The following is a 24,190-nucleotide window of genomic DNA, read 5'->3' as shown; positions in this document are numbered from 1 at the left end:
CTTAAGAGTGTGCTCCTAATCTCAGCTCGTTACCTGTATTAATGACACTTGGGAGCCAGAAATCTTTCTGATTGAGAGGGGGCCAAATACTTATTTCCCTCATTAACATGCAAATCAATTTATAACATTTTTGACATGCGTTTTTCTGGATTTTCTTGTTGTTATTCTGTCTCTCACTGTTCAAATAAGCCTACCATTAAAATTATAGACTGATCATTTCTTTGTCAGTGGGCAAATGTACAAAATCAACAGGGGATCAAATACTTTTTTCCCTCACTGTATGTTTGTGTATTTTGTATGGAGAGTGGGGAGCGGTAGTGCAGCGGTTAGCACGCTGCACTATTAACCCAGTCACCCGGGTTCGATTCCCACTCACGGTCAACAGCAGTGACAATCATCTGAACCGGTCCTGGGCCTCCCCTAGGTCGACTCTGTCACAAATGCATACCTGGTGTGGTGTGTAAGATATCAGTACTGGGCAGATGAAGGCAGCCAGGCGTGGTGCTGGCCACCCACCCTCTCGTGAGCTGTTCCGGCCTTCATAGGTGCTCGATAACAGCACTTGTCCCTACAGTCTGTTCAAGGCTACACGGGGGAGCTTTGTTTTATGTATGGAGAGCAGTAGTGTCGTGGTTAGCGTATTGCACTACGAACCCGATGACCCGATCGTCTAACTGGTCCCGAGCCTTCCCTAGGTAGACTGAACCTTAAATGTGTACCTAGTGCAGTTTGTTTACTTCCAGCACTGGAGAGATAAAGGTGGCCCAGGCATTGAGCCATGCCGGACTTCATAGGTGCTTGCTAACAGCACTTGCCCCAACAACTTGTTCAGGATATTTGCTCTTCGTGTGTATGTGTGTGTGTGTGCGTGCTGTGTATGTTGTGTGTATTGTGTGCTGTGTATATTGTGTGCTGTGTGTAATTGTGTGTATGTGTGCTGTGTGTATTGTGTGTGTATGCTATGTGTATTGTGTATGTGCGCGTGTGTACTGTGTGTGTGTGTGCGCACATGTCCAGCAGGCCGTGTGCCGGCCTTTGACCCCACGGCGTACGTGCGCCAGCGAGAGCAGCGCAAGAAAGAGGCCGAGCTGCGTGGGTGAGAGATACACAACGCTCGTGTGCACACCTTGTGCTTCACAGCGCGATACACACACAGATAAACACTGAGCACGGTACGCGCGGTGTGTATACATAAACACAGCGCGTACCATCCCCTTGTGTATTACACTGCCTGCTGCGCCTTGTGTACCGCACCGTGTATCCTGCCGTGTGTATCAGACTGCTTACCACCCCGTGTGTGTATCACACACAGTGTGTGTATCACACACAGTGTGTGTATCACACACAGTGTGTGTATCACACACACTGTGTGTATCACACACACTGTGTGTATCACACACACAGTGTGTGTATCACACACACACTGTGTGTATCACACACACTGTGTGTGTATCACACACACTGTGTGTGTATCACACACACTGTGTGTGTATCACACACACAGTGTGTGTATCACACACACTGTGTGTGTATCACACACACAGTGTGTATCACACACACTGTGTGTGTGTATCACACACACTGTGTGTGTATCACACACACAGTGTGTATCACACACACTGTGTGTGTGTATCACACACACTGTGTGTGTGTATCACACACACTGTGTGTGTATCACACACACTGTGTGTGTATCACACACACTGTGTGTGTATCACACACACAGTGTGTGTATCACACACACAGTGTGTATCACACACAGTGTGTATCACACACAGTGTGTGTATCACACACTGTGTGTGTAACACACACAGTGTGTATCACACACAGTGTGTAACACACACAGTGTGTATCACACACAGTGTAACACACACAGTGTGTGTAACACACAGTGTGTGTTACAACACGGAGAGTAGTGGTGCAGCGGTTCGTGTGCTGCGCTATGAACCCGGTGACGCGAGTTCCATTCCCACTCACGGTTAACAACCAGTGACGATTAAATTGAACCGGCCCTCGGCCTCCCCTAGGTCGACTCAGTCTTAAATGAGTTCCTGGTACGGTGTAGTAAAAACATCGCCACTGGGGGAGACAAAGGCGGTCGGGCGTGGTTGCTGGCCACCCACCCCCTCGTGTGCCGTGCCGGCCTTCATAGGTGCTCACGAACAGCACGTGCCCCCCGACAGTCTGTTGAGGCTATGCGAGGGATCTTTGTTGCTACGCCGTGCGGCGTGTCTAACCGTGCTACGTGTGCTGGCAGTTCGAGACAGCGTCGCCGGGAGCTGCAGGGGACCCCGGGGAGCGGGGGGTCCAGCGGGGGCAGGGGTCGCCCGCGGTCGCGCCCTCCCTCGGGGGGACGAGCGCTCAACGGGCACAACACACGCAGCTCCTCCCGTGAGAACGCACGGACACGCACGGACACGCACGGACACGCGTGTGTGTGTGCGTGTGTTTGTCGCTGTGCATGTCAGTGTGTCAACGTGCGTGTCCGTGGTAGTGCAGTGGTTCACGGCCTGCGCTGCACACCCGGTGACCCGAGTTCGATTCCCGCTCACGGCCAACACCAGTGACGAATATCTGAACCGGTCCTGAGTCTCCAATGAGTACCTGGTGCGATGTATAAACATCGCCACTGGGGAGACAAAGGTGGCCGGTGTCGACCTTCATAGGTGCACTTGCCCAAACAGTCTTTTAAGGCTATACTGGCAGGGTGGGGGGGGGTGTCTTTGTGATTGTGTGTGAGCGAAGAAAACACCCTCTTGGGTATGTTGTGACATCAATAACTCCACCCCCTCTGTAAGAGTTTGGGATGGTTGTATAGAAGTTGAGGCAGTTCCGTATCAGAATAAGTGTGGTGATGACCACCTCTGGTTGGGCAGCGGAGGTCTCGCTCCAATTTATTAGAGCACCATTACATTTTCAATGGCTGCATAGCGCTAAGTGGAAGCTTCCTGGCCTATCGCTCTCCGTATGAAGCTCTGGGTCTTCTCGGCCAAAGTTATGCCCACTCTTCTATTTGCTTGCGAAACATGGAGCACTTTACAGGAACAGCAGCGCCATATTGAAACAGTCAGACTGACCTGCCTACAATCTATCTTGAGTTTAACTCGGCTGGATTGTGTGAAGAGCTCGCAGAAGCTTGAAAGATCTGGACAAAGTCCCATTTGTGAGCTCCTCTGGCAAGGCGAGGTTGCGTTGGCTGGGTCAAGTTAACCCATACGCCCAGTGGGGTTGTACGATAGAGGCTGAATGAGCATGGCACGGCCTAGAGAAGAGATGGCTGATGTGGTACAGGACGACTCGGGGTGGACTTGCTGAAGATCAGTACCAATGGGGTTAGAGGGTTGGTAATGGAGGATGTTACTGGGAAAATCCTATCTGGCCCTTCTAGAATGTAAACGTAAGTTACATCACTCAGTCACTGTCTGTACGAGACGTATGTATTGTGTACGTATAGACGTGTGTGTGCTGCGCTTGTAAACACCACTTGCCCCAACAGTCTGGTAGAGGCTATGTGGGGGGGATGTTTGTCTTTGTGCAGTGGAGAGCGCCCATAGTCGGCGATCATCAGCAGGTTCCGGCAGCGACGCTGCCCCCTTTTCTGAGCCTCTCACCTCCGCCACGTGAGTCCCTCTCCTCCTCCTGCTGCTGCTGCTGCTGCCACCGACACGATAGCCGATTCAACTGCTGCAGCCGAGAATGCAGCCCAGCACTCGTCAAAAACAAACAACTCAGTGACCCCTCTCGGGCAGTAGTGACACTACGTCCTTCAGGCTCGCATTACTCGTTCTAACAATCTTGCAACTTTTTATTTTACCTGGTAAGGCCCACTGAGCTATAAAGCTCTTTTTTCAGACGCAACCTGGCTATCACAAATGATTTCTCAACAAAAAGTGTCTGAAACCTTTTGCATGTTTACATTAGCCAGAAAAAAGGCGAAAAACCCTATTATTATGTGATGTCGATGTCTTTGTGCGCCTTTTGGCATCATCTGGTCGAACACCATATGAGACTAGGCTCTAAGGAAAGCTGTCTCTGGTGTGGACCAATTAGTTTCAAGGACAATGCATAAATTATCAGTGTTGTTTTTTGTTTGCATTTTGACTGCAGGTATTGTGGTTAATGTAAACATGATTTCTTGCAAAAGGTTTCAGTTGTCGCCGTAAAAAAAAGTTTCAAAACCCTATTATTATTATTGTGGTGTGGTGTGGTGGTACGTGGCGTGGGTTGGTGTGTTGTGGCATGTGATGCGCCGTTGTTTTCGTTGTCGTGTGGCACGGCGTGCGATGGTATGGCGTTGGCTGGTGATCCAGTGTGGTGTTGTGTCATGTCGTATCATCGTCGTACAAATGTGTTGGTGTGCAGAACCCAAAGACGTGGAGGTAAACCCGTGAAAAAGAGCTCCTGGGAAAGCCCAGCTGAAGTGAGAACTGCCGACACCACGCTCCACACTCACACAGCACGCTAATCACACATCACCCTTACCACTCGCCACTCGCACAGCACCCAATCACTCGCACAGCACGCGACCATTTATAGGTGCATGTGTGCATGAGCGTGCTTGCGCGTGTGTACGTGAATGCGGGCGAGTGAGTGTGTGTGCGTACTCGTGTTTCAAGCGCTCATTTCCTCAGCCCAAGCGGGGCCGTGCGGAGCGGAGACGGCAGCTGGCCAGCACGCCCACAGCGACCCAACCTGCCGAGACAAGTGAGGACCTATCCCTCTCGGCGTCCGTCTGGTTGTTAACCTCTCTCTGTATCTGCATGTCCCTTTCTGCGTCTCCATTTCTCTCCAAACCTCACACCCCTCCGCGCCTGCTCACAGTTGCCTGCTCGCGCCAGCAAGCATCTCACCTCTCCTACCACAGGACGCGGCATCTCTCGTTTGACTTTGGGCCCGGGTTCACGTAACGTCTTTGTGTGTGTGTGTGGGGAGTGGCGGTACAGTGGTTAGCCCTCTGCGCTATGTATTCGGCAGTCATAATTCTATTCCTGCTCGCGACCAATAACAGTGCCGAATATTCGAACTGGTCCTGGGCCTCCCGTAGGTCCACTCAACCGTAAACAAGCACCTCGTGTGTTGTGTGAACATGAGCGCTGCGGAGACGAAGGCATCCTGGCTTGCTGTTGGCCACCCGCCCGCCCGCCCGCTCGTGTCGTGGCGGCCTTCATAGGTGCTCACTAACAGCACCTCCGATTAGCACGATTGGATATGTACGGTGCGAAAGAAGTTCAACACGCATACATGGCCCACCAGTCTGTTTAAGGCTATACGGGGGGAGCTTTGTGTTAATCATTCAGAGAGCGGTTGTGCAGTGGTTTACAACCTGTGTACAATTCCCGGTAATTGCATTGCCAAGTGGTATATGAACTTGTCCTGGGCCTGTCCCTATGTCGACTGCCTTTTGAGTGTCTGATGATATGCATCATCATCTGAAGTTGCGAGACTAAAGCGGCCGGGAATGGTGCTGTGCCATCCTTGATGAATGCTGGGCACTTGCCACGACGGTCCGCGGGGTGCATCTGTGCCCGTCACCTCGGTCAGTCAACTGATGACACCTGGGTCTGTGCCATGACCCGCTGCCAGCGAGCCTTCTGCAATTCACACGGCTTCAGAGGGCACCCAGGCTGGCATAAGCGCAGCGGTGACATCACTGCGACTTAGTGAATGACAGCTGTTGTTTTTATTATTTATGCTTGCTTGTGTCTGGTGTCCTGTGTATGATCTGCCTGTGTGTGTTTGTGTGTACGGGGAATGGTAGTGGAGCGGTTCGCGCACCGCGCTACAAACCTGGCGACCCGGGTTAAATTCCCGCTCACGGCCAACACCTGTGATGATTTTTTTAACTGGTCCCAGGTCTCCCCTACGTCGACTCGGCCTCAAATGAGTACCTGGCGCAGTGTAAACATCGCCACTGGGGAGACAAAGGCGGTTGGGCATGGTGCCGGCCACCCACCCCCTCGTGTGCGGTACCGGCCTTAATAGGTGCTCGCTAAAAACACTTTCCCCGACAGTATGTTAAGGCTATACGGGGGATCTTTGTCTGTGCGTTTTTTTGCAGTGACCTACTACAGCCAATCGGCCGACCTTTCCGAGATCGACGCTCGCCTCGACGCTCTGCAGGACTACATGCGTGCACTCGAAGCCCACAAGTAGCCCCCCCATCCTGCCCACCACGGCCACCTCCGTGGGAGTGCCCAACGTCAGTATCACATCATCAGAGTACCGACCACGCAGTAGTATCTACATCGTCACCACTACCACGCAGTAGTATCTCATCATCAAAAGTCCCCCGTGTAGCCTTAACAGACCGTTGGGGCAAGTGCTGCGAGCACCGATGAAGGCTGACACGGCACACGAGGGGGTGAGTGGCCAGCACCACGCCCGGCCGCCTTTGTCTCCCCACTGGCGATATTTAACCACCGCACCAGTGACATAAGGAAGTCCGAGGACCAGTTCACATATTCAGAACCGGTGTTGGCTGTGAGCGGGAATCGAACTCGGGTCGCTGGGTTCATCGCACAGTGCGCTAACCACTCCCGGAGTATCTCATCATCACAGCACCTGCCACGGGCAGGTATGCACCTGCCATGGCTGTGTGAAGCACAACATCATTGCACCCTTCTCAAGATAACCTCCCTCGCCATGGCAGGGTCATGTGGCATGGTTAAGATGTGTTGGCACGCCTGCGATTCGGCACTTTCCAGCCGGGGTTGATAGGATATTGTAAAGACCAAAATATCTCGGCGTGGATTTTTGAGTTTTCCTTTGTGTGCGCATTTGTGGATTGTATCCAGCGTCTCGTTTTTTTTCCCCTCGTGCAGAAACCCTGATTGTAAAGGCTTCATCCAGACATTCCAATGCAAATACAGCGTCAAAAAGCCTCCCTGCGCAAGCGATCAAGGAGCGATGCTCTTCTTGCAGTTATGAAAATTCATATGACAGAGGCGAGTTCATCATCTATCGGATGATATTCTTGGTTCTTTCGGTAAAGTCACGTTGAAGGGAAACAATAAAATAATAAAATATATGTTACTGTTTTATATATTTTATTATTTTATTGTTTCCCTTCAACGTGACTTTACCGAAAGAACCAAGAATATGAATCACTGCAGTCACGAAAGCTTTCAATCAAAATCTATTGGATGATCGCGTTAACCTTTCACGTGGCACTAATTTTATTGTGTGTGAAAGTGTGATGGGCCGAGCCGATTTCAGAGCACCGTGCATAGAGAGCTCTGACCCCAGCAGGATCCTTCAGAAGCCAGCAGCAGATTTTGCTGTGTAGATGCCCACTCCCGTCAAAGAAGTGTGGAAGCCGAGGACCGCAAATGGGGTGTCGTGCAAATCCATTGAGCAGGCACGCTTATGGCTACCAATTAATAGGTGAGATTTAAAACCTGAAAATGTTGAGCGACTTTAAAAGCCATCGCTATTGGTGATTCTAGAAACTCAACAATTTAGTCATTAACACAAACCTTAAAAATAAAAAAAATACATGACAGGTGATGTTACGAGGAAAATGGCCCTTCATAGCACATATATTTATGCACTATGATGGACTGTTACCTGCAATGTCAGATATATATTTATTTTAAGGCCACAGTTTTCGTGATAAACGCGTTACGTTCCTTCTGTTACTGGTGCGCTCGTGCCCAACTGGCGATGCAGCAGCGTCACCAAACAACGTGTTTCAGAATTATTCTACGCTTTGGCGAAAAAAAGCCATTGGCTGCTTCTGAAGCTCGCGTGGTCCTTCACTCTAGTTTTGAAAAAAATGTATATTGTAAGCGAGTTAAATGTGCGCCAATGGTAATCCGAATACACACTAATCCCAGAGTAATTACACGGGATCGCCAGAACTTGCCTTTGGTCATCGGGCTACAGTAACGAGTTACTCCCCAGCACACCTGACCGCTTCGCTAGCAATGCAAGCCTCTCTGCACGTTGGTTCTCAATTTGGGAGCCACTGGCCCAGACCCATGTCCTCGCGCGCCGCCCACGGATTTTGGGGTTTGATTTGCATGTTGCCGCGATATTTGTCATGTACATACGTATATTTTATTGCCGTCCTGCGTGATGTGAATTGTTGAACTTTTTAAAACTCGCGTACATTGCATTGTTTTTGTATCTCTTCAGAACTTTTCAGATTGTTTTGTTACGGTTAAAATGGCGCGGATGTTACCTGCAGGGTTCACCGCAAAGTCAATACTTCCTGTTGTCCATATTAAGATCAAAATGTCATCACGGCGCGTACCAACAAAGCGACCGCGGCAATCGCCTCCTTCCTTCTGCCAGGTCATCGAGTTGTCGCACACTTGACACTCGATCTCCCGAGGCCTGCTCACGGTCTCACGACCACCGTCTCCTTTTAGGGCTCTTCCCCCTGTCTTGCGGTTCGCTCGTCCGTCCTTCAAGTACCACTCGTACAACCCTGAGATTAAACATTACGTCTGTATTTAGACGCTGTATAAATAAACAAATATGATTAAAAACACATGCAGGGCGACACATTCAAAAGTGTTTAGGTAAAAACGTAATTGTCCCATTTTTTTAAAGACGCACGCAAATTCTTGTCGATGAGCGCTAGCAGAGGGTGACGATGCCAGTTAGGCAACTCACTCGTGCATCTCGACCGGACGACTTCTAAACGTGTGAGTTCCCCGCCAGAGGTCATGTCCCTCGTCAACCCCGGTAATTACGGCAGCAGCAGGAGATGTGAATTTCAAATCCTGATGGGACGGTTGCGTTGAGCCGCCTTGATTGCATTAAGCCAATCCGAACGTTCACCAGGGAATCAAGTGTCGAGCAACTTGGCAACATCTCAACGGACGCAAATGGCAAAGCCAAGTTGCCTGGCAATGCATCGGTGTGCGAGTGCACGAGTTTGTGACTTAGAAGTGAAGAGCTTGCTTTGTAAACGTGGATATGACGTTTTGGCCCCACCCGCGTGTTTTAATAAAGTGTTGCGATCTCTTGCATCCTTCACTTTTCAGCTCCCGAGTCGCTGCACACCACTGGAGCAGACTTAATGACGAGCAATAGTTAACTTGGGGAGACCTTCACAAGCCAAGACAAAAAAACAAATCTTCCTATTATTTGTGGAAGTTGTGCACTGTATTTTGAAGCCAAGCTCTTCACTCAACAGTAACAGTGTGATTTGTGTTCAACAGTTAATTTGACGACGTCTCAGTCTCGTTAGTGGATAGTGGTTTTCCCCAACGTCGTTGATTCGAGACATTTGTAATGCAAGACCTCCGCTGGCGGGCCAGGATTAAGTAAAAATCCAAAACGATACACGGGAGTTTGTTTGTTTAGTACATCGATGACCGAGATGACACCATCAACTCGCTTGGCCTTGAGAACCCGGATTCATGTCGTGTGCGAGTTTGTGCACATGGGGGCGCAGGGCAGAGTTCACTTCGTCTTGGGTTCCAGGCGGCCCAGGTCGCCGAAGGATCGAGTCTGCGAGCCCCTCTTGGCCGGCTTGGCCTGGACAGGAGGAGAGGAAACGGATTGAGTTCTGGGTCCAGGCCAAACCAATTGTGTTGTGCGCTTTCCACACTCCTGCAAGAGGCATCCACCCCAATCCTCGCTACGATCTCTCCACTGGCTCCAATCACAATCCTGGATCAACTGCAGGATACACTTTTTTTTTTCAGGTAAGGCCCACTGAACTATGTAGCTCTTTTTCAGAAACGACCTGGCCACAAATGATAGATCAACGAAGTGGCTTATGTGGAAATGTATAGCGGCCAAATATTCTAAACGTGTGACGTTGATTCCAAATGTGTAGGGAAAAACCGGAGAACCCGAAGGAAAATCCACGCGACCATGGGGAGCACATGCAAACTCCAAATATGCAGGTTTCAAGGTCATCGTGGAACCCACGACCTCATGTATACCAGGCGAGGTAGTTAATTATGAGACGTGCATTGCCAGGGCTTGAACTTAGATGCTGGGACGTGGTGGCTCGGTGCTCTCTCAAGAGCCTAACATGTAACAGGGGGAGGCACACGGGGTAGAGTTCTCACCTGTGACTCGTGCGGTTTCCAGCCGATCATGTGCAGCACCTGGAACGTGGCCGGGATGGAGTCTTCCGTTGGCCCGTACATCTCTGTGTCAAAGCACACGCGCGTACACACACACACAGATAAAGTTCCCCCCCCTCCCCTGTGTAACCGTGAAACACACTCGGGGGCAAGCGCTGTTAGTGAGCACCTATTAAGGCCGGCACAGCACACAAGGTGGTTGGTCGGTACCCTGCCCAACCACCTTTGTCTCCCTCGTGATCTTTACACACTGCACCAGGTACTCATTTGAGGCTTAGTCAATCTGGGGGAGGCCCAGGACAGGTTCAGATAATCTTCAACAATGTTGGCTGTTGCGGGAATCGAACTCGGGTCGCTGGGTTCATACCGCAGTGCACCAAATACACTACTACATATGTGTATCAATATGGGCATATGAACACATTCGCAGATGCAGCCACACACATGCACACATACGCCCTTATACGTACGTATACACAAGTACTCGTACATTTACATACATACAAACAAGCATACACACCTACACAAGAACAGGTGCTTGTGATCAGTGCCAACGGAAAGCCAATGGGTTTATGCACTCAAAGTAAAAACAAACTAAAACTCAACCCATTTTACAACTGGCCTTCTTCATAGCGCATTAGAAGAAGACCGGAGGGTCGTTGCCCGAAACGTCACCCGTTACGTAATTTTCTCTTTAAGGCCGCAGTGCTAATGACAAATGTGTTGAGTTGTTTTGGTTATCTGCTCGTGCACCGCTGCCAAAGCAGCCAGCAGCAGTCAGAGACAGCAGCCAGAGACAGCAGCCAGAGGCAGCAGCCAGGAGACAGCAGCCAGAGACAGCAACCAGAGACAGCAGCCAGACAGCAGCCAGAGACAGCAACCAGAGACAGCAGCCAGAGACAGCAGCCAGACAGCAGCCAGAGACAGCAGCCAGAGACAGCAGCCAGAGACAGCAGCCAGAGACAGCAGCCAGAGACAGCAGCCAGAGACAGCATTTAGAGACAGCAGTCAGAGACAGAGACAGCAGTCAGAGACAGCAGTCAGAGACAGCAGCCAGGAGACAGAGACAGCAGCCAGAGACAGCAGCCAGAGACAGCAGTCAGAGACAGCAGTCAGAGACAGCAGCAGGAGACAGCAGCCAGAGACAGCAGTCAGAGACAGCAGTCAGAGACAGCAGTCAGAGACAGCAGCCAGAGACAGCAGTTAGAGACAGCAGTCAGAGACAGAGACAGCAGCCAGAGACAGCAGTCAGAGACAGAAGTCAGAGACAGAAGTCAGAGACAGCAGTCAGAGACAGCAGCCAGAGACAGCAGCCAGAGACAGCAGTCAGAGACAGCAGTCAGAGACAGCAGCCAGAGACAGCAGTTAGAGACAGCAGTCAGAGACAGAGACAGCAGCCAGAGACAGCAGTCAGAGACAATAGTCAGAGACAGCAGTCAGAGACAGCAGTCAGAGACAGCAGCAGGAGACAGCAGCAGGAGACAGCAGCCAGAGACAGCAGTCAGAGACAGCAGTCAGAGACAGCAGTCAGAGACAGCAGCCAGAGACAGCAGTCAGAGACAGAGACAGCAGCCAGAGACAGCAGTCAGAGACAGAAGTCAGAGACAGCAGTCAGAGACAGCAGCCAGAGACAGCAGCCAGAGACAGCAGCCAGAGACAGCAGTCAGAGACAGCAGCCAGAGACAGCAGTTAGAGACAGCAGTCAGAGACAGCAGTCAGAGACAGAGACAGCAGCCAGAGACAGCAGCCAGAGACAGCAGCCAGAGACAGCAGCCAGAGACAGCAGCCAGAGACAGCAGTTAGAGACAGCAGTTAGAGACAGCAGTCAGAGACAGCAGCCAGAGACAGCAGTCAGAGACAGCAGTCAGAGACAGCAGCCAGAGACAGCAGTTAGAGACAGCAGTTAGAGACAGCAGTCAGAGACAGCAGCCAGAGACAGAGACAGCAGCCAGAGACAGCAGTCAGAGACAGCAGCCAGGAGACAGAGACAGCAGCCAGAGACAGCAGCCAGAGACAGCAGCCAGAGACAGCAGTCAGAGACAGCAGCCAGAGACAGCAGTCAGAGACAGCAGCCAGAGACAGCAGTCAGAGACAGCAGTTAGAGACAGCAGCCAGAGACAGCAGTCAGAGACAGAGACAGCAGCCAGAGACAGAGACAGCAGCCAGACAGCAGCCAGAGACAGCAGTCAGAGACAGCAGCCAGAGACAGCAGCCAGAGACAGCAGTCACGAGACAGCAGCCAGAGACAGCAGTCAGAGACAGCAGCCAGAGACAGCAGCAGGAGACAGAAGTCAGAGACAGAAGTCAGAGACAGCAGCCAGAGACAGCAGTCAGAGACAGCAGTCAGAGACAGAAGTCAGAGACAGCAGCTAGAGACAGCAGTCAGAGACAGCAGCCAGAGACAGCAGTCAGAGACAGCAGCAGGAGACAGCAGCCAGAGACAGCAGTCAGAGACAGCAGCCAGAGACAGCAGCCAGAGACAGCAGTCAGAGACAGAAGTCAGAGACAGCAGCTAGAGACAGCAGTCAGAGACAGCAGTCAGAGACAGCAGTCAGAGACAGCAGTCAGAGACAGCAGCCAGAGACAGCAGTCAGAGACAGCAGCATCACCAAACCACTGCCCAGTGCACAGACCCTTGTAGATGGCAGCAGCCGCGACCATGGTGTCCCGGTGCAGCATCGCCTTCCGGTTCCACGTGCAGTTACTCTCGCCCATCCCTGATGCGCACGCGCACAACAAAGACAAAGATTCCCCATATAGCCTCAACAGACCGTTGGGGCAAGTGGCCAGCAGCAGGGGGCGGCAGTCGTTTGCCTCCCCAGTGGCGATGTTTACACACCGCACTCGGTCATCATTTGAGACCGAGTAGTCCTAGCAGAGGCCCAGGACCGATTCAGATAATCATCACTGGTGTTGGCCGTGAGTGGGAATCCAACTCGGATTGCCGGGATCGTAGCGCTGCGCGCTAACCGCTGCGCCACCGCTCCCCGAACGAACACAAAGACACGCGCAGGCAAACAGCGCTTGAACACGGCACATTCGCCAGAAGTTCAACGTACATATTGCACAAGCTCATCGTTCAATCCAGCAAGCCACCCTGGTTATTACTGCGGGTGTATACAAAAAAACTGTGTGCACGTATGCGCATTGGTAATACAGCACGCGTACATCCAATGTGTGTATGTGTCCGTATGTCAATGTTTGCCATGCAGTACCTACCCTGCAAGTCGGCCATGAGTTCGAACATCGTGGGATAACGAACCACAATCTCGTCCATATCCTAAAACCAACGCGCGCAACGGGGGAGGGGGGGGGGAATCCAGACGCAGGGACGCGGCGAGACGCGTGGGCAGGAGACAAACACGGGGAGACGGAGCAAAAGGGAAGACAGACGGAAAGAAGGAGACAACGGGGACACGGGCGAGGGACAGAGACACAGAGATTGGAGAGGACCGTCAGTTTCGGTCGCAAGCATGCGGCAAGGTCTCACCCTGCGAGTGATCGTCATCCTTCGTGTAACCAGACCACAGCCCTGCTGCTAAAATTATCTATTTGGAAGCCCACCCATGACACCGCTCGAATCCTTTAATTGACCATTCTGAGGTGCCCCGAGATTCACTGCCCCTCTTGTGAATGCCCGACATGCAACCAGAGGGAGGGGAGGTTCAGTGGTTTACAAGCTGCACGATGAACCCGAGTTCGATGCCAGGCCACGGCTCGGCTAACATCACTGGTGGGTGATATCCACCCTGGGCGCTGGTGGCACCTCCCCCCCCCCACCTCCCCTCCCTTTGACACGCCGCACTGACCAGCGTGGCGAGGTATGGCCAGACAACCGTCATGGCCGACGTGCTGTACATGGGAGACCTTCAGCGGCGGATTAAAGACTAAATTACCGTGGCGAAGAGTGTCGCCTCGTTGTGACGAGCCACGCTTAACACAACGATCCCGCCGTTGTGTAACGGTCCGTAGGCGCGTCAACGCGTTCTCTCGCGTCTGTCTCTACCGCCGCACGGCGACCGCGTCCCTTCAGCGACCCGCACACGATGCAATGCACTGTAACTGTACAGGGGTAATAGTGAACGCGCGTAAGCCGCGTGCGTAATGTTTTGCACGGGACGAGGAGGCGCGTACGTACTCGCATCTGCATTCATGTTCTCGTGCGTTTCAAAGGCCATTAAACCTGCAACAGCGACGACCCTGACGGTGAACTTTCTTCCCATCCCGCAAGTGGTTCGTGATAACGAGGTAATCATCCATTTAGACTCGAGCAGCATGCATGTTGACGATCGGAACAGGTGTGACGTAACAGCACCAGTGCTGCTGCTAGTGCTCCTCCTAGTGCTGCTGCTAGTGCTCCTCCTAGTGCTGCTAGTGCTGCTGCTGCAGACACTGCTGCTATTTCTGCTTGCACTCCTACCACCCTTGCTGCTTCTACTGCTGCTAGTGCTGCCACTGCCATGTTGTCACTGCTCTTAATTCGGGTGCCGATGCCGTTCGTGTCACTGTGGTTGGTAGTGCTGCTAGTGCTGCTGCCGCTTCTAAAGCCGCCATCAGTGCTGTTATTCTGCTGCTAACGCTGCTACCGTCACTGCTGCTGATATTTCCCATGCCGCCGATGCTTGCACGGACGCTGCTGCCGCTCCCGCTATTGCCCCCGCCGCTGCCGGCATCCGTATCACCCGTACCACGGTGAGCATGGTGAAGCCGGCGCGCGTCATCAGCCCACCCAGGTCGGCCGCCGTGGTGAAGGGCGACACGTGCGGGGAGAAGCCCCCCTCGCGCTCCATCTCGGCCAGCTGCAGGGCCCCCCGCAACTCAAAGAGGCTCTCCCCGCCCAGCATAGCCCCGAGAAAGACCCCGTCGGGTTTCAGCACCCTGTGGATCTGTCGGTCGAGGTCACACGGCGAGGCCACCGCCCGCGCGAATGAGTCACGTCGCTCGGATTTCACCGGCGATCTGCCCAAGTCAAGGCGTCTTGGCTCCGCCAGCGAGCAATGGCCCGGTGCTCAAAAGCATCACTGGCCCTCAGCCAGTCGGGGCGCCACGGTGGCGAGATGTTAACTCTCTCGCCTGGTATGCAGGGTGTCTCCCAGTGGTGGTGTGGATTTTTTTCCGGATCCTCCGGGTTTTTCCCAAACCCAGTGTAGCAAGGATCGGAATGAAAGAGAGTCCTACGACCCAGCGTGGCTCTCGTGGACAAGTAGTTATCATCATTATCATTATTATTATCACGTCACAAAGCTACAGACAGTCCCCGCGGGGGTTGCGGGAGACCCGACTTACGGAAGTGCGGACTTACAGAAAAGCTCCCATAAATCATGTTACAAAAAAATTTAATACGCGGAAATGTTTGCGTGAGTTACGCAAGCGCATGTAGTGCAGCGCGGTGAGGTTACGGCTTCACTAGGCGTAAGGTAAACGGATTTTATCGTCGATTTTGTGGGAAAATTGTTCAGTTTCCGACATACAGAAAATTCGCGTTACGGATTGTTCTCGGAAACCTATCCCTTCCGTAACCCAGGGGCTGTCTGTACTACCGAGTTCCCTTCAAGCAAACTTTTATTACATCGACACACCAGAGGGTGCAATCGCAGCGGCGTGTCGCTCGTCATCGAACAAAGACGGCCACTGCATCGCGCTTCTGCGACCGTCTGGAACGCTCTTCCTTCCGTTATTAGGAAGCTACTGGAGCTGTGCACTTTTAAATCATCATCTAGATTGACAAACTCATTTCTTTATAACTGCTTTTCGTGTTTAGTTTATTGGCCTTCGCCAGGACCCCCAATTTGCACGGTTGGCTACGTATGGTGCGAAAGAAGTTCAACGTACGTACTTTAGCACACCCTCTGCTACAGAGCATGGGTCAAACCAATTTATGTTTTGATTTTTAAGCTACAATTTGGTAGGATATAGTGATCACCAAATGCACTGATAGGTTGTTTTCGTGCAGTTATTGGTAACCAGGGTGACGCCATCAGCTCCCTAGACTTGAGAATGCAGTTTAATCTTAAGACATTGGCAGCTTAAAAACAAATTTTAAAAAGACAGGATATCTTGGTGACGCTTGCTCAGCATCCCGACCTCTTGAGGCGCCCGGCCAGATTTCACATTCGAAGCTTCTGCCGCAAGGCAGTTCCCACTGCTTTTGGTCACGCACCCGATGCAGGCGGGAGTGGGTGGAGGGGTGATTGTTTTTGCGCACACCTGATGGAACGCAGCGGGCAGGTCGTTGACCCAGTGGAGGCTGCGACGTAGACGAGAGAGCAAGAGTTAGGACAAGGCTTCCCGCAGGGCGATGCAGCCATGCCTACTGGTGGACTCTGGAGCTCATTGCCCTCTTCAATCGTGCACGCCGCACTTCTGAACCGTTTGCCGTGTGACAGTCAAAGCAATACCCTGAGTCGGGAGATAGAATGTAGCCAAAGCGAGTTAAAGATTTGTCACGGTGGTCTTCTGTGCCGTCATTGGTGACCAAGCTGAGACCATAAACTCTCTCGACTTGAAAACCCGGTTCAAACAAGAGCGATTGACATTCAGATTCAACTTCTTTGGTTCTTTCGGTAAAGTCACGTAGAATGAGAATAAAATAATAAATTGATAAAATAACACAATAAAATTCTCACGACGTTTCGGCCACAACACAAGCGGCCTTCATCTGTCTGGAGGACAGTGCTCCAGCGCTGTCCTCCAGACAGTCTCGTCCCTTCACCTGATGAAGGCCGCTTGTGTTGTGGCCGAAACGTCGTGAGAATTTTATTGTTTTATTTTATTTTATCAATTTATTATTTTATTCTCATTCTACGTGGTGACTTTACCGAAAGAACCAAAGAAGATGAATCCTTGCAGTCACGAAAGCTTTAAATCGAAATTCAGATTCAAACCGAGGCTCTCAGCAGTGCCAGCTTAAGTGTACTGCAGCTCACTTATCAGCCTTGGATCGTGTTGCCTCCCTCGTGTGCGTGGGGTTTTCTCCTGGTGGTCCGGTTTTCTCCCACACGTATAAACACAACTAGTCATCAATTTGGCTGAAAGCATCTTCAAATAAAAAACCCAATGCAGGACTCTCCTGAAAAAGTCCTATGACTCAGTGTGGCATTCCCGGATAAATAAGTAAATTTTTAGCCATCACTCGCCAGAGTCAGATCTTCTGTTGTTGATGCCGACTGGGTTCACAATGAAATCTCCTTCCGTCGGCGACTTTTAAAAACAGAAACGCGCAAAATCGCGCGCACAAACACGCGCACCTCAGGCTGCTCAACGCCAGGTTGAATGTGTCCGCCGGAAATGGCAGGAACTCTTCGTCTGCCACAACGCAGCGAGTCTCCACCTCTGTGGCCAGGGGACGCCTCTACACGGGGAGGGGGGAGCATGGGGAGTGTGAGGAACGCAAGGAGGGGAGAAGGCGACGGTGCAGAAGTGCGCAGGAGAGAGTGGCAGACGATGAACAGCGATCTGCAGCACCACAGAAGGCGGACAGGCAGGATTACACAGCACTAGGCTTGTTCACAATCCATCTAATGACACCGATTTTCACGCTCGCAAGACTGCACAGAATCGCACGCCCGCACAGAATCGCACGCCTTCCCCCGCACCTCTGATTAGCAGAGTTGGCCACGTACGGTGCAAATTTTTTTTAAACATACATATAATGTATGTAAATTGTGGAAATGTTTAAAAATGGACAGCTTCAAACAAAACTGTTAGCCAGTTGTGGAGCAAAGCGTATACATCTAAAGCAGCTCAATCCTCCTGTAAATCACGTGACTTCCAAGGGGCCACCCCCACACAGAATCCCTCCCCTCTCCCCGCCACCCCTTGAAGACAGACGCCGCTGTTCCTTCGTTCAGCAGCGTCGAGGCCCTGAAGCAGCTTCTTCCTCCTGATCCCCATCTCTCCTGACCCTTTGCTTCCGTTTCTCCCTTCCCTATTCCCATTCTTTTTCCCCTGATTTCCCATTCTTCCGCTTCTGTCTTTCCTTTCCCGTTCCTTTCTCTTCTTCTATACATAACGGGTATATAGTTGCTTGTGAGAAGCCAAGGCAAATTAAACCGCTATATCTGGCGGACGTAACAGTGTCATGCGAGTTGTGGACTTGTCAGTGACAGATGCAACTTGTTACAAGTCATTTTCCAGATGATTTCTGCATTACTAAACTAAACGAAAAACTAAACTTTTTTTATTTTACCAGGTAAGGTCCACTGAGCTGTACAGCTCTTTTCCAGAAGTGACCTGGCCACAAATTATTGCTCAACGAAGCGGCTTATCACGTGGACATTTATAGCAGCCAAATACTCTAAAACGCATGTTGATTCTGAATGTGGAGGGGAAAACCCGATGATGGGGAAAACACGCAAACTCCAAATATACAGCAGAGTTAGGATCGAACCCACGACCTCCTGCGTACCTGCGAGGCAGTTAACATGTCGCCACCGCAGGACCAATTACAATTTCGCTGCCCTTAAAATTCCCGACTCGCTCTCGAAAGGTGTCGGGTTGAAGCAAATAAATTAACTCATTCCCATCATCACCATATTTCCTCCAACCTTAAAAAATAAAGAGGAAACCAAGTGGTTATCTTGCAGACCCGCCCCCCACAGTAGGAATGTGTAGTTTCCAGCAGTGGTTTCAGGCCTACTAATGCAAATCAGAGCTACTCCATTATTTAATCGAGCAGTTTTCTTTTGACTTGAGTTGGATTACGTTTTCTTTTTCCTCCTGTTATTCCAATCGTACTTTTTGCATAGCACGTAGAGCAGATAATGTATCTGTGTGTGTTAGAAACAGGCACAAAAAGGTTCTATCACGCTACTTCTGAGAACCATTCAAGCACTTTGAGGCCTTGTGTGAATTGCACAATAGAAAACCGAGTTTATTATGATTACTATTAAGTGATCTCTTGTCCACACTGCACTCTGCCGTGTGCCCAAGTTATAATGCACGTATGACGGTCACAACCCACCAGGGCATCGTGTGTCGTGTCCGTCTGGATCATCAGCTCCACGGTCTCCTGGAATGGAAAAGGCGTACCGGTGTTAGCCAGAATATGAATATTTATTCATAGTGGAGGAATCCGATGAGCTATAAAGCTCTTTTTCACAGATGTCCAGGAGGGGCAGGTAAGAACGTTACAACAAACTAAACAAAAACACAATAGTAGTGCAAAGTACAAGAAAGATAAACAAATGACCCAAACGCAAACTAATACAACACTAAACCATCCCCATCCTACCAGGCAAAGCCCACGGAGGTATTCACTTATTTTTCAGAAGCGATCTGGCCACAAATGATAGCTCAACAAAGTGGCCCATCATTTGGACATTTATAGCACCAAAATAATTACAATTATTTCAACCCACAAATACACGAGCAGTGAGGATGAGTAACAGTTGAGGCACATTAAAAACGAGCCGCAGTGAATGATTCGTATCACCATGAATTGAACATTTAATGTTACGAGGATTACCTTCTTCAGTGATGACAGTGAAAGTATTATAAAGTTGGTCTGCAGCACAGGCTGTATGAAAGTGTAAGACCCAGGGCTGGGCTGTCACAGCACAAGGGGTGCCACGGTGGCTAGGAGATGTTAACTACCTCGCCTGGTATGCAGGGGGTCGTGGGTTCGATCCCGACCCCGACACCTGCTCTATATTTGGAGTTTGCGTGTCTCTCTCCCTGTGGTCGCGTGGATTTTTCTCCAGGTCCTCCGGTTTTTACCTCCACATTTAGAAACATGTTGTTCAGAGTAAATGGCTGCTATAAATTTCCACGTGATAAGCCACTTCGTTGAGCTATCATTTGTGGCTAGGTCGCTTCTGAAAGCTGGCTATATAGCTCAGTGGACCATACCAAGTTAAAATAAAAATGTGTGCTGTCCCCTCTTTAGGCTCTACCTAAGTGAGCACCACAGTGAAGCACGTGTCCTGTACTCGAGCTCACCTTGTTGAGGTGCTGAGCAATGTATCCACGCCCAGCACCCACATCCAGGGCCATCGGGAACATCCTGTGAGTGCGATATCATTATTGGTTCCATTTACCGCTTACGTCATTACAAAGACTGTAGTGTTACTGCAAATACTGCCACCACGAGCATCAATCGGGCTATAGTCGGTGCCTCTCTGCTCAAACGAGCATTGGTGCAGTGCTCCTCTCCATTCGTAGCCCTGAGGCAGTCACAGGAATTCCACATTATGGTTTGTGTCGAGTTGTTTTACCTCCCCCCATGACTGTGATTAGCACGGTTGGCTACATATGGTGCGAATGAAGTTCACATACATTCATATGGCAGAGATCAGCGTCAACCATAGGTTGACTGTTTACTTAAAACAAAGAGGTGATCATTAATTTAATAGACCTTGGAGGGATGATGGTGAAGGGCTGAGATGACCTGAAATGGGATGTGTATTCATGTCCCTCGGATTGCAAGTGAAATGTTCTAACCCACTGCTCCACCTGGATATGTACAATTGTATAGCCACCTCATCTACTGTATCACACATAGCAGCTTAATATAAAATGCAGTCAGCGTGGTCAATGTTGTAGATGCCACCACACCTCTGCGATGTAGTGATTATTAGTGGCTGATGAAGCATTCCCCCCCACCCCCCCAGCGGCTGTCAATGCTGTTTACCGACAGGAGACGCCACTCTACATGTGAGAAGCCAACACACATTAACTTGGATTAGCACACTGCAGTAATTTAACATCCAGTCAAGTAGCATAGCAGACAACTGGACTCCAATTAGGTTGATAATTTAACCCCAGATGCAGTAATGAGCCGGTCATCTTTATCATTCAAACCACGATCGAGCACCACTTTGTCATCTGTGTCAGACTAATCCGAGGCATTTAACATCTCCCTGCGCCCCCCAGCAATTTGACAAAGTGTCATAATTCAGGGTGGCAACAATCATCAATATTCGTTCCGTGTTTCGTTTCTCCCATCTCATTCACTCCATTAGCCTAAATATAGCAACGTATACTTTTTTTGTTCATACTCGTTCGTTCTTTCGGTAAAGTCACGTAGGTATAAAATAAAATAACTCACGACGTTTCGGGCGCAACACAGGCGTCCGTCATCAGGCGGGAAAGCAGCAGCAGACCAATGCTTTCCTGATGATGGTGGACGCTCGTGTTGCGCCCGAAACGTCGTGATTTATTTTATTTTATACCCACGTGACTTTATTGAAAGAACCAAAGAGTATGGATTCCTGCAGTCACGAAAGCTTTAAATCAACTTTGTGTTCAGTTGAGGTGGTTCGGGCACCTGGTAAGGATGCCCGCCGATAGACTCCCCCTGGAACTCTAGCGGACATGTCACACTGGACGAAGGCCCCCGGGGCCGACCCAGGACACGCTGGCGAGACTATGTCGCTCAGCTGGCCTGGGAATGCTTGGGAATTCCCCAGGAAGAGCTAGAGTCTGTGTATAGTAGTGTATAGTAGTGTAGTAGTGCATAGTAATGTAGGAATGTAGTGCTGGAGTCTGTCGCCAGGGAAAGGGAGGTCTGGACCACCCTATTCAACACGCTGCTGCCGCCGGGACCCTCACCAGGACAAGCGGACTGAGAAACGAACGAACGAAACAGTAAGGTGCTCAGATGTATGATTTGATTTCGTATATTCTGAGCGAAAGAATCGATAGATGCTCACTGGAGGCTTGTGCTGGTGCGTCTCACCTTGAAACGTCGAACAGTCGGTCGACAATCTGTTCTGCCACCTGCCGAAGCATGCATAGAGCCAACACTCAGGTTAAAAATTCACCTCAACCGATTATGCCGATTGAACCCCCCGATCACCCATGGTGATCAACAATTCCTAAGGCACGGCTGTCCCAATGCCATTCAATTTCCGTGATTGTCAAAGTTACAAAAAAGGGCATGCTGATGGTGGCCCCCAAATTCGTGCTGGAAATTCCACATTCATATGGTGGGGTGCCAGTCTCTTTAGAGTACTGATGATTTCTTGTAAAGTGGCGCTCATTTTATTGAACCCAGAGGGATGAAGTCATGGGTTTGACTCTGGATTAGGAGATCAATGTGCAATGCAGTGCAGGGGGCCCACCTAATTCCCAGTAGTACTCTATCACAGACATGAGAATGACGCACATTTTTTTATACCAAATTACCAGTAGCGATATAAGTATTGTTATTTTTCAGCATGTGAGAAGCCACCACACATTTACTTGGATTAGCACACTGCAGTAATTTAACATCCAGTCAAGTAGCATAGCAGACAACTGGACTCCAATTAGGTTGATAATTTAACCCCAGATGCAGTACTGAGCCGGTCATCTTTATCATTCAAACCACGATCGAGCACCACTTTGTCATAAGTGATCAATGCATGTCCACCATTTGAATGTGTAATTTCGAACGCAAACATTTAAAATATTTCAACCTGTCCTTTGTAACTTTGAGCACTTATCCTTCTGACCGTGCCTAACTTTAACTCTCTAAACCGCGGCCAGTGTAGGAGTCACAATTACAGCAGCGTTAACTGAAATTACAATTGCAGTACTGTACATTGTGATCGCAATTTATTTATAATTATACCATTACAATTGTAATTGGCCTTAGGTCCGTCTACCCGTGGCCAGTCCCTTCTTCGCTTTAAGCTGTTAAACTATTTTTTTTATTTTACCAGGTGAGGCCCACTGAGCTACACATGGTTCTTTTTCAGAAGCGACCTGGCCACAAATGATAAGCTCAACAAAGTGGGCTTCTCATGTGGAAGTGGGCTTCTCATGTGGAAATGTATTGCAGCCAAATACTCTAAACGCGTGGTGATGTTGTTTCTCAACGTGGAAAGAAAAACCAGAGGACCCGGGGAAAAATCCACCCGACCACGGTGAGAGAGACACCGCAAACTCCAAATATACAGCAGGCGTCAGGGTCGGGATCAAACCCACGACCTCCTGTGTACCAGGCGAGGTAGTTAACATCTCCTAGCCACTCTGATAATGATGAGAGAGAGACACACAAACTCCAAATATACAGCAGCAGCAGGCGTCAGGGTCGGGATCGAACCCACGACCTCCTGCGTACCAAGCGAGGTAGTTAACATCTCATAGCCACCGCGGCGCCCATTAATAACAATAGCAGGAGAATTGTAATCGTCCCCAGGTCTCGCCACGCGGCCAATCCCTTCTTAAGCGTTTACGCCGTGAACCCGTGGCTCGCGACCTCGCCTCTTATCCTTATATACCCCGGCCAATGCCACCCCGGCCTCCACGAGTCACCGTCTGCCGAAGGTAATCGTAGCTCTCCGCGTTGGGTCGAGACGCTGCCCAGCTTCGCTGCCTCCGCTTCATGCGCCGGTCGAACACGTTCACCCCTCCGCCTGCCGCACTGCTGTGCGATAACGCCGCCGCCGCCGGTCTCAGCCCGGACCCGGGCGCCACTGCCCGTGCCGGGGTGGCCCCTCCGATCCCGAGTGCCCGGGGCCCCAGGGCCCCCAAACGCAGTCCAGACCCCAGCAGTCCCGAACCACTGGCCGGGGGTCTCAAGTCCGACTCCAAACACTCGGGTCCCGGCGTCAACCCCAGAGGCCTCGACCCCGATGCAGATCTCATTGCTCGGGTTCCATACCACGGTTCGCACCCACACCGCGGTCTTGGTTCTGACTCCAGTCCCGACCCCGGCTCGCCTCTCGCCACGCCGGCCGCGACACCTCCGAGTCCGCAGGGCGACCAGGCCAGACGGGAGCTGCGCCGCGGCCTACCGGGCGCGCCGGCCCAAAGCAACGCTCTCGCCGCGGTCAATGCCCCGGCACTGCCGCCGCCGCGGCGGGCGGACATCGCGGAGGGCTGGTGGCGAGGTGGTGGCTGGGGGAGGATGAGGTGGGGACGACGAGGACGACGAGGACGCCGGGTCACGGGCAGCTAGACCGCGGGGCGCCCTCGGGGTGCCGAAGTGAATGGAGCTCGCCCGTGATTGGCTGCCTCTGCGGCACCACGCGGAGGCAGATGTTCCCCCTAACAGTGGACTCCCCACATTCAACATTGCCAACATATCAACATTAACATCATCATCATCTCTCAATAACTTTCAGGGTAGACTACGGGGTCAGCCAGATGAACCAAACTAGCCACTAGTCTCCTCCATGTCGCCTAACTCTCACACACATGCACACACACTCCTA

General features: G+C 51.0%; 2 protein-coding genes across 5 annotated transcripts in view; one reads left to right on the top strand and one right to left on the bottom strand.

Annotated features, from left to right (window-relative positions):
- CCDC61 (coiled-coil domain containing 61) overlaps window positions 1-8,985 on the top strand; it is a 21,315-nt gene extending 12,330 nt beyond the window's left edge. The window contains exons 9-14 of one of the 3 annotated variants that reach the window (XM_032956203.2): window positions 1,021-1,096; window positions 2,258-2,391; window positions 3,539-3,620; window positions 4,363-4,420; window positions 4,617-4,704; window positions 6,059-8,985. In XM_032956203.2, the coding sequence (XP_032812094.2) occupies window positions 1,021-1,096; window positions 2,258-2,391; window positions 3,539-3,620; window positions 4,363-4,420; window positions 4,617-4,704; window positions 6,059-6,153 (533 nt within the window). In that variant the 3' untranslated portion in view covers window positions 6,154-8,985. Of the gene's footprint in view, window positions 1-1,017; window positions 1,097-2,257; window positions 2,392-3,538; window positions 3,621-4,362; window positions 4,421-4,616; window positions 4,705-6,058 lie in introns of all 3 variants that reach the window. The other 2 variants (XM_032956204.2, XM_032956202.2) reach the window with 2 other exon arrangements.
- NDUFAF5 (NADH:ubiquinone oxidoreductase complex assembly factor 5) lies at window positions 8,433-24,190 on the bottom strand. 2 transcript variants are annotated; one of them, XM_032956205.2, is made up of 11 exons: window positions 23,289-24,188; window positions 21,727-21,767; window positions 19,989-20,052; window positions 19,012-19,059; window positions 17,297-17,400; window positions 16,257-16,296; window positions 14,738-14,935; window positions 13,269-13,329; window positions 12,683-12,766; window positions 10,032-10,114; window positions 8,433-9,489 (listed from the first exon to the last, which is right to left on the bottom strand). In XM_032956205.2, exons 1-11 carry the CDS (start codon window positions 23,844-23,846, stop codon window positions 9,415-9,417), a joined length of 1,356 nt encoding a protein of 451 aa, XP_032812096.2. In that variant the 5' UTR covers window positions 23,847-24,188; the 3' UTR covers window positions 8,433-9,414. The 2 variants fall into 2 exon arrangements, with proteins under 2 accessions (XP_032812096.2, XP_032812097.2); XM_032956206.2 differs by lacking the exon at window positions 14,738-14,935 and having other exon boundaries at window positions 23,289-24,190.

This window comes from Petromyzon marinus, chromosome 17 (genome assembly GCF_048934315.1).
Source record: "Petromyzon marinus isolate PM22_M1 ecotype Great Lakes invasive population chromosome 17, UKy_Petmar_22M1.pri1.0, whole genome shotgun sequence".
In the NCBI taxonomy this organism is placed as follows: Eukaryota; Metazoa; Chordata; class Hyperoartia; order Petromyzontiformes; family Petromyzontidae; genus Petromyzon; species Petromyzon marinus.
This window is presented reverse-complemented; position numbering and strand designations above follow the sequence as displayed.

Coding starts and splice junctions, on each gene's coding strand:
- NDUFAF5 (XM_032956205.2), bottom strand. CDS start 23,846: ATGTCCGCCCGCCGCGGCGGCGGCAGTGCCGGGGCATTGACCGCGGCG. Junction 10,115..12,682: donor GGCTGCTGCCATCTACAAGG/GTCTGTGCACTG, acceptor GCTTTGACACAG/AGATGTACGGGCCAACGGAA. Junction 9,490..10,031: donor GGAAACCGCACGAGTCACAG/GTGAGAACTCTA, acceptor CCTCCTGTCCAG/GCCAAGCCGGCCAAGAGGGG.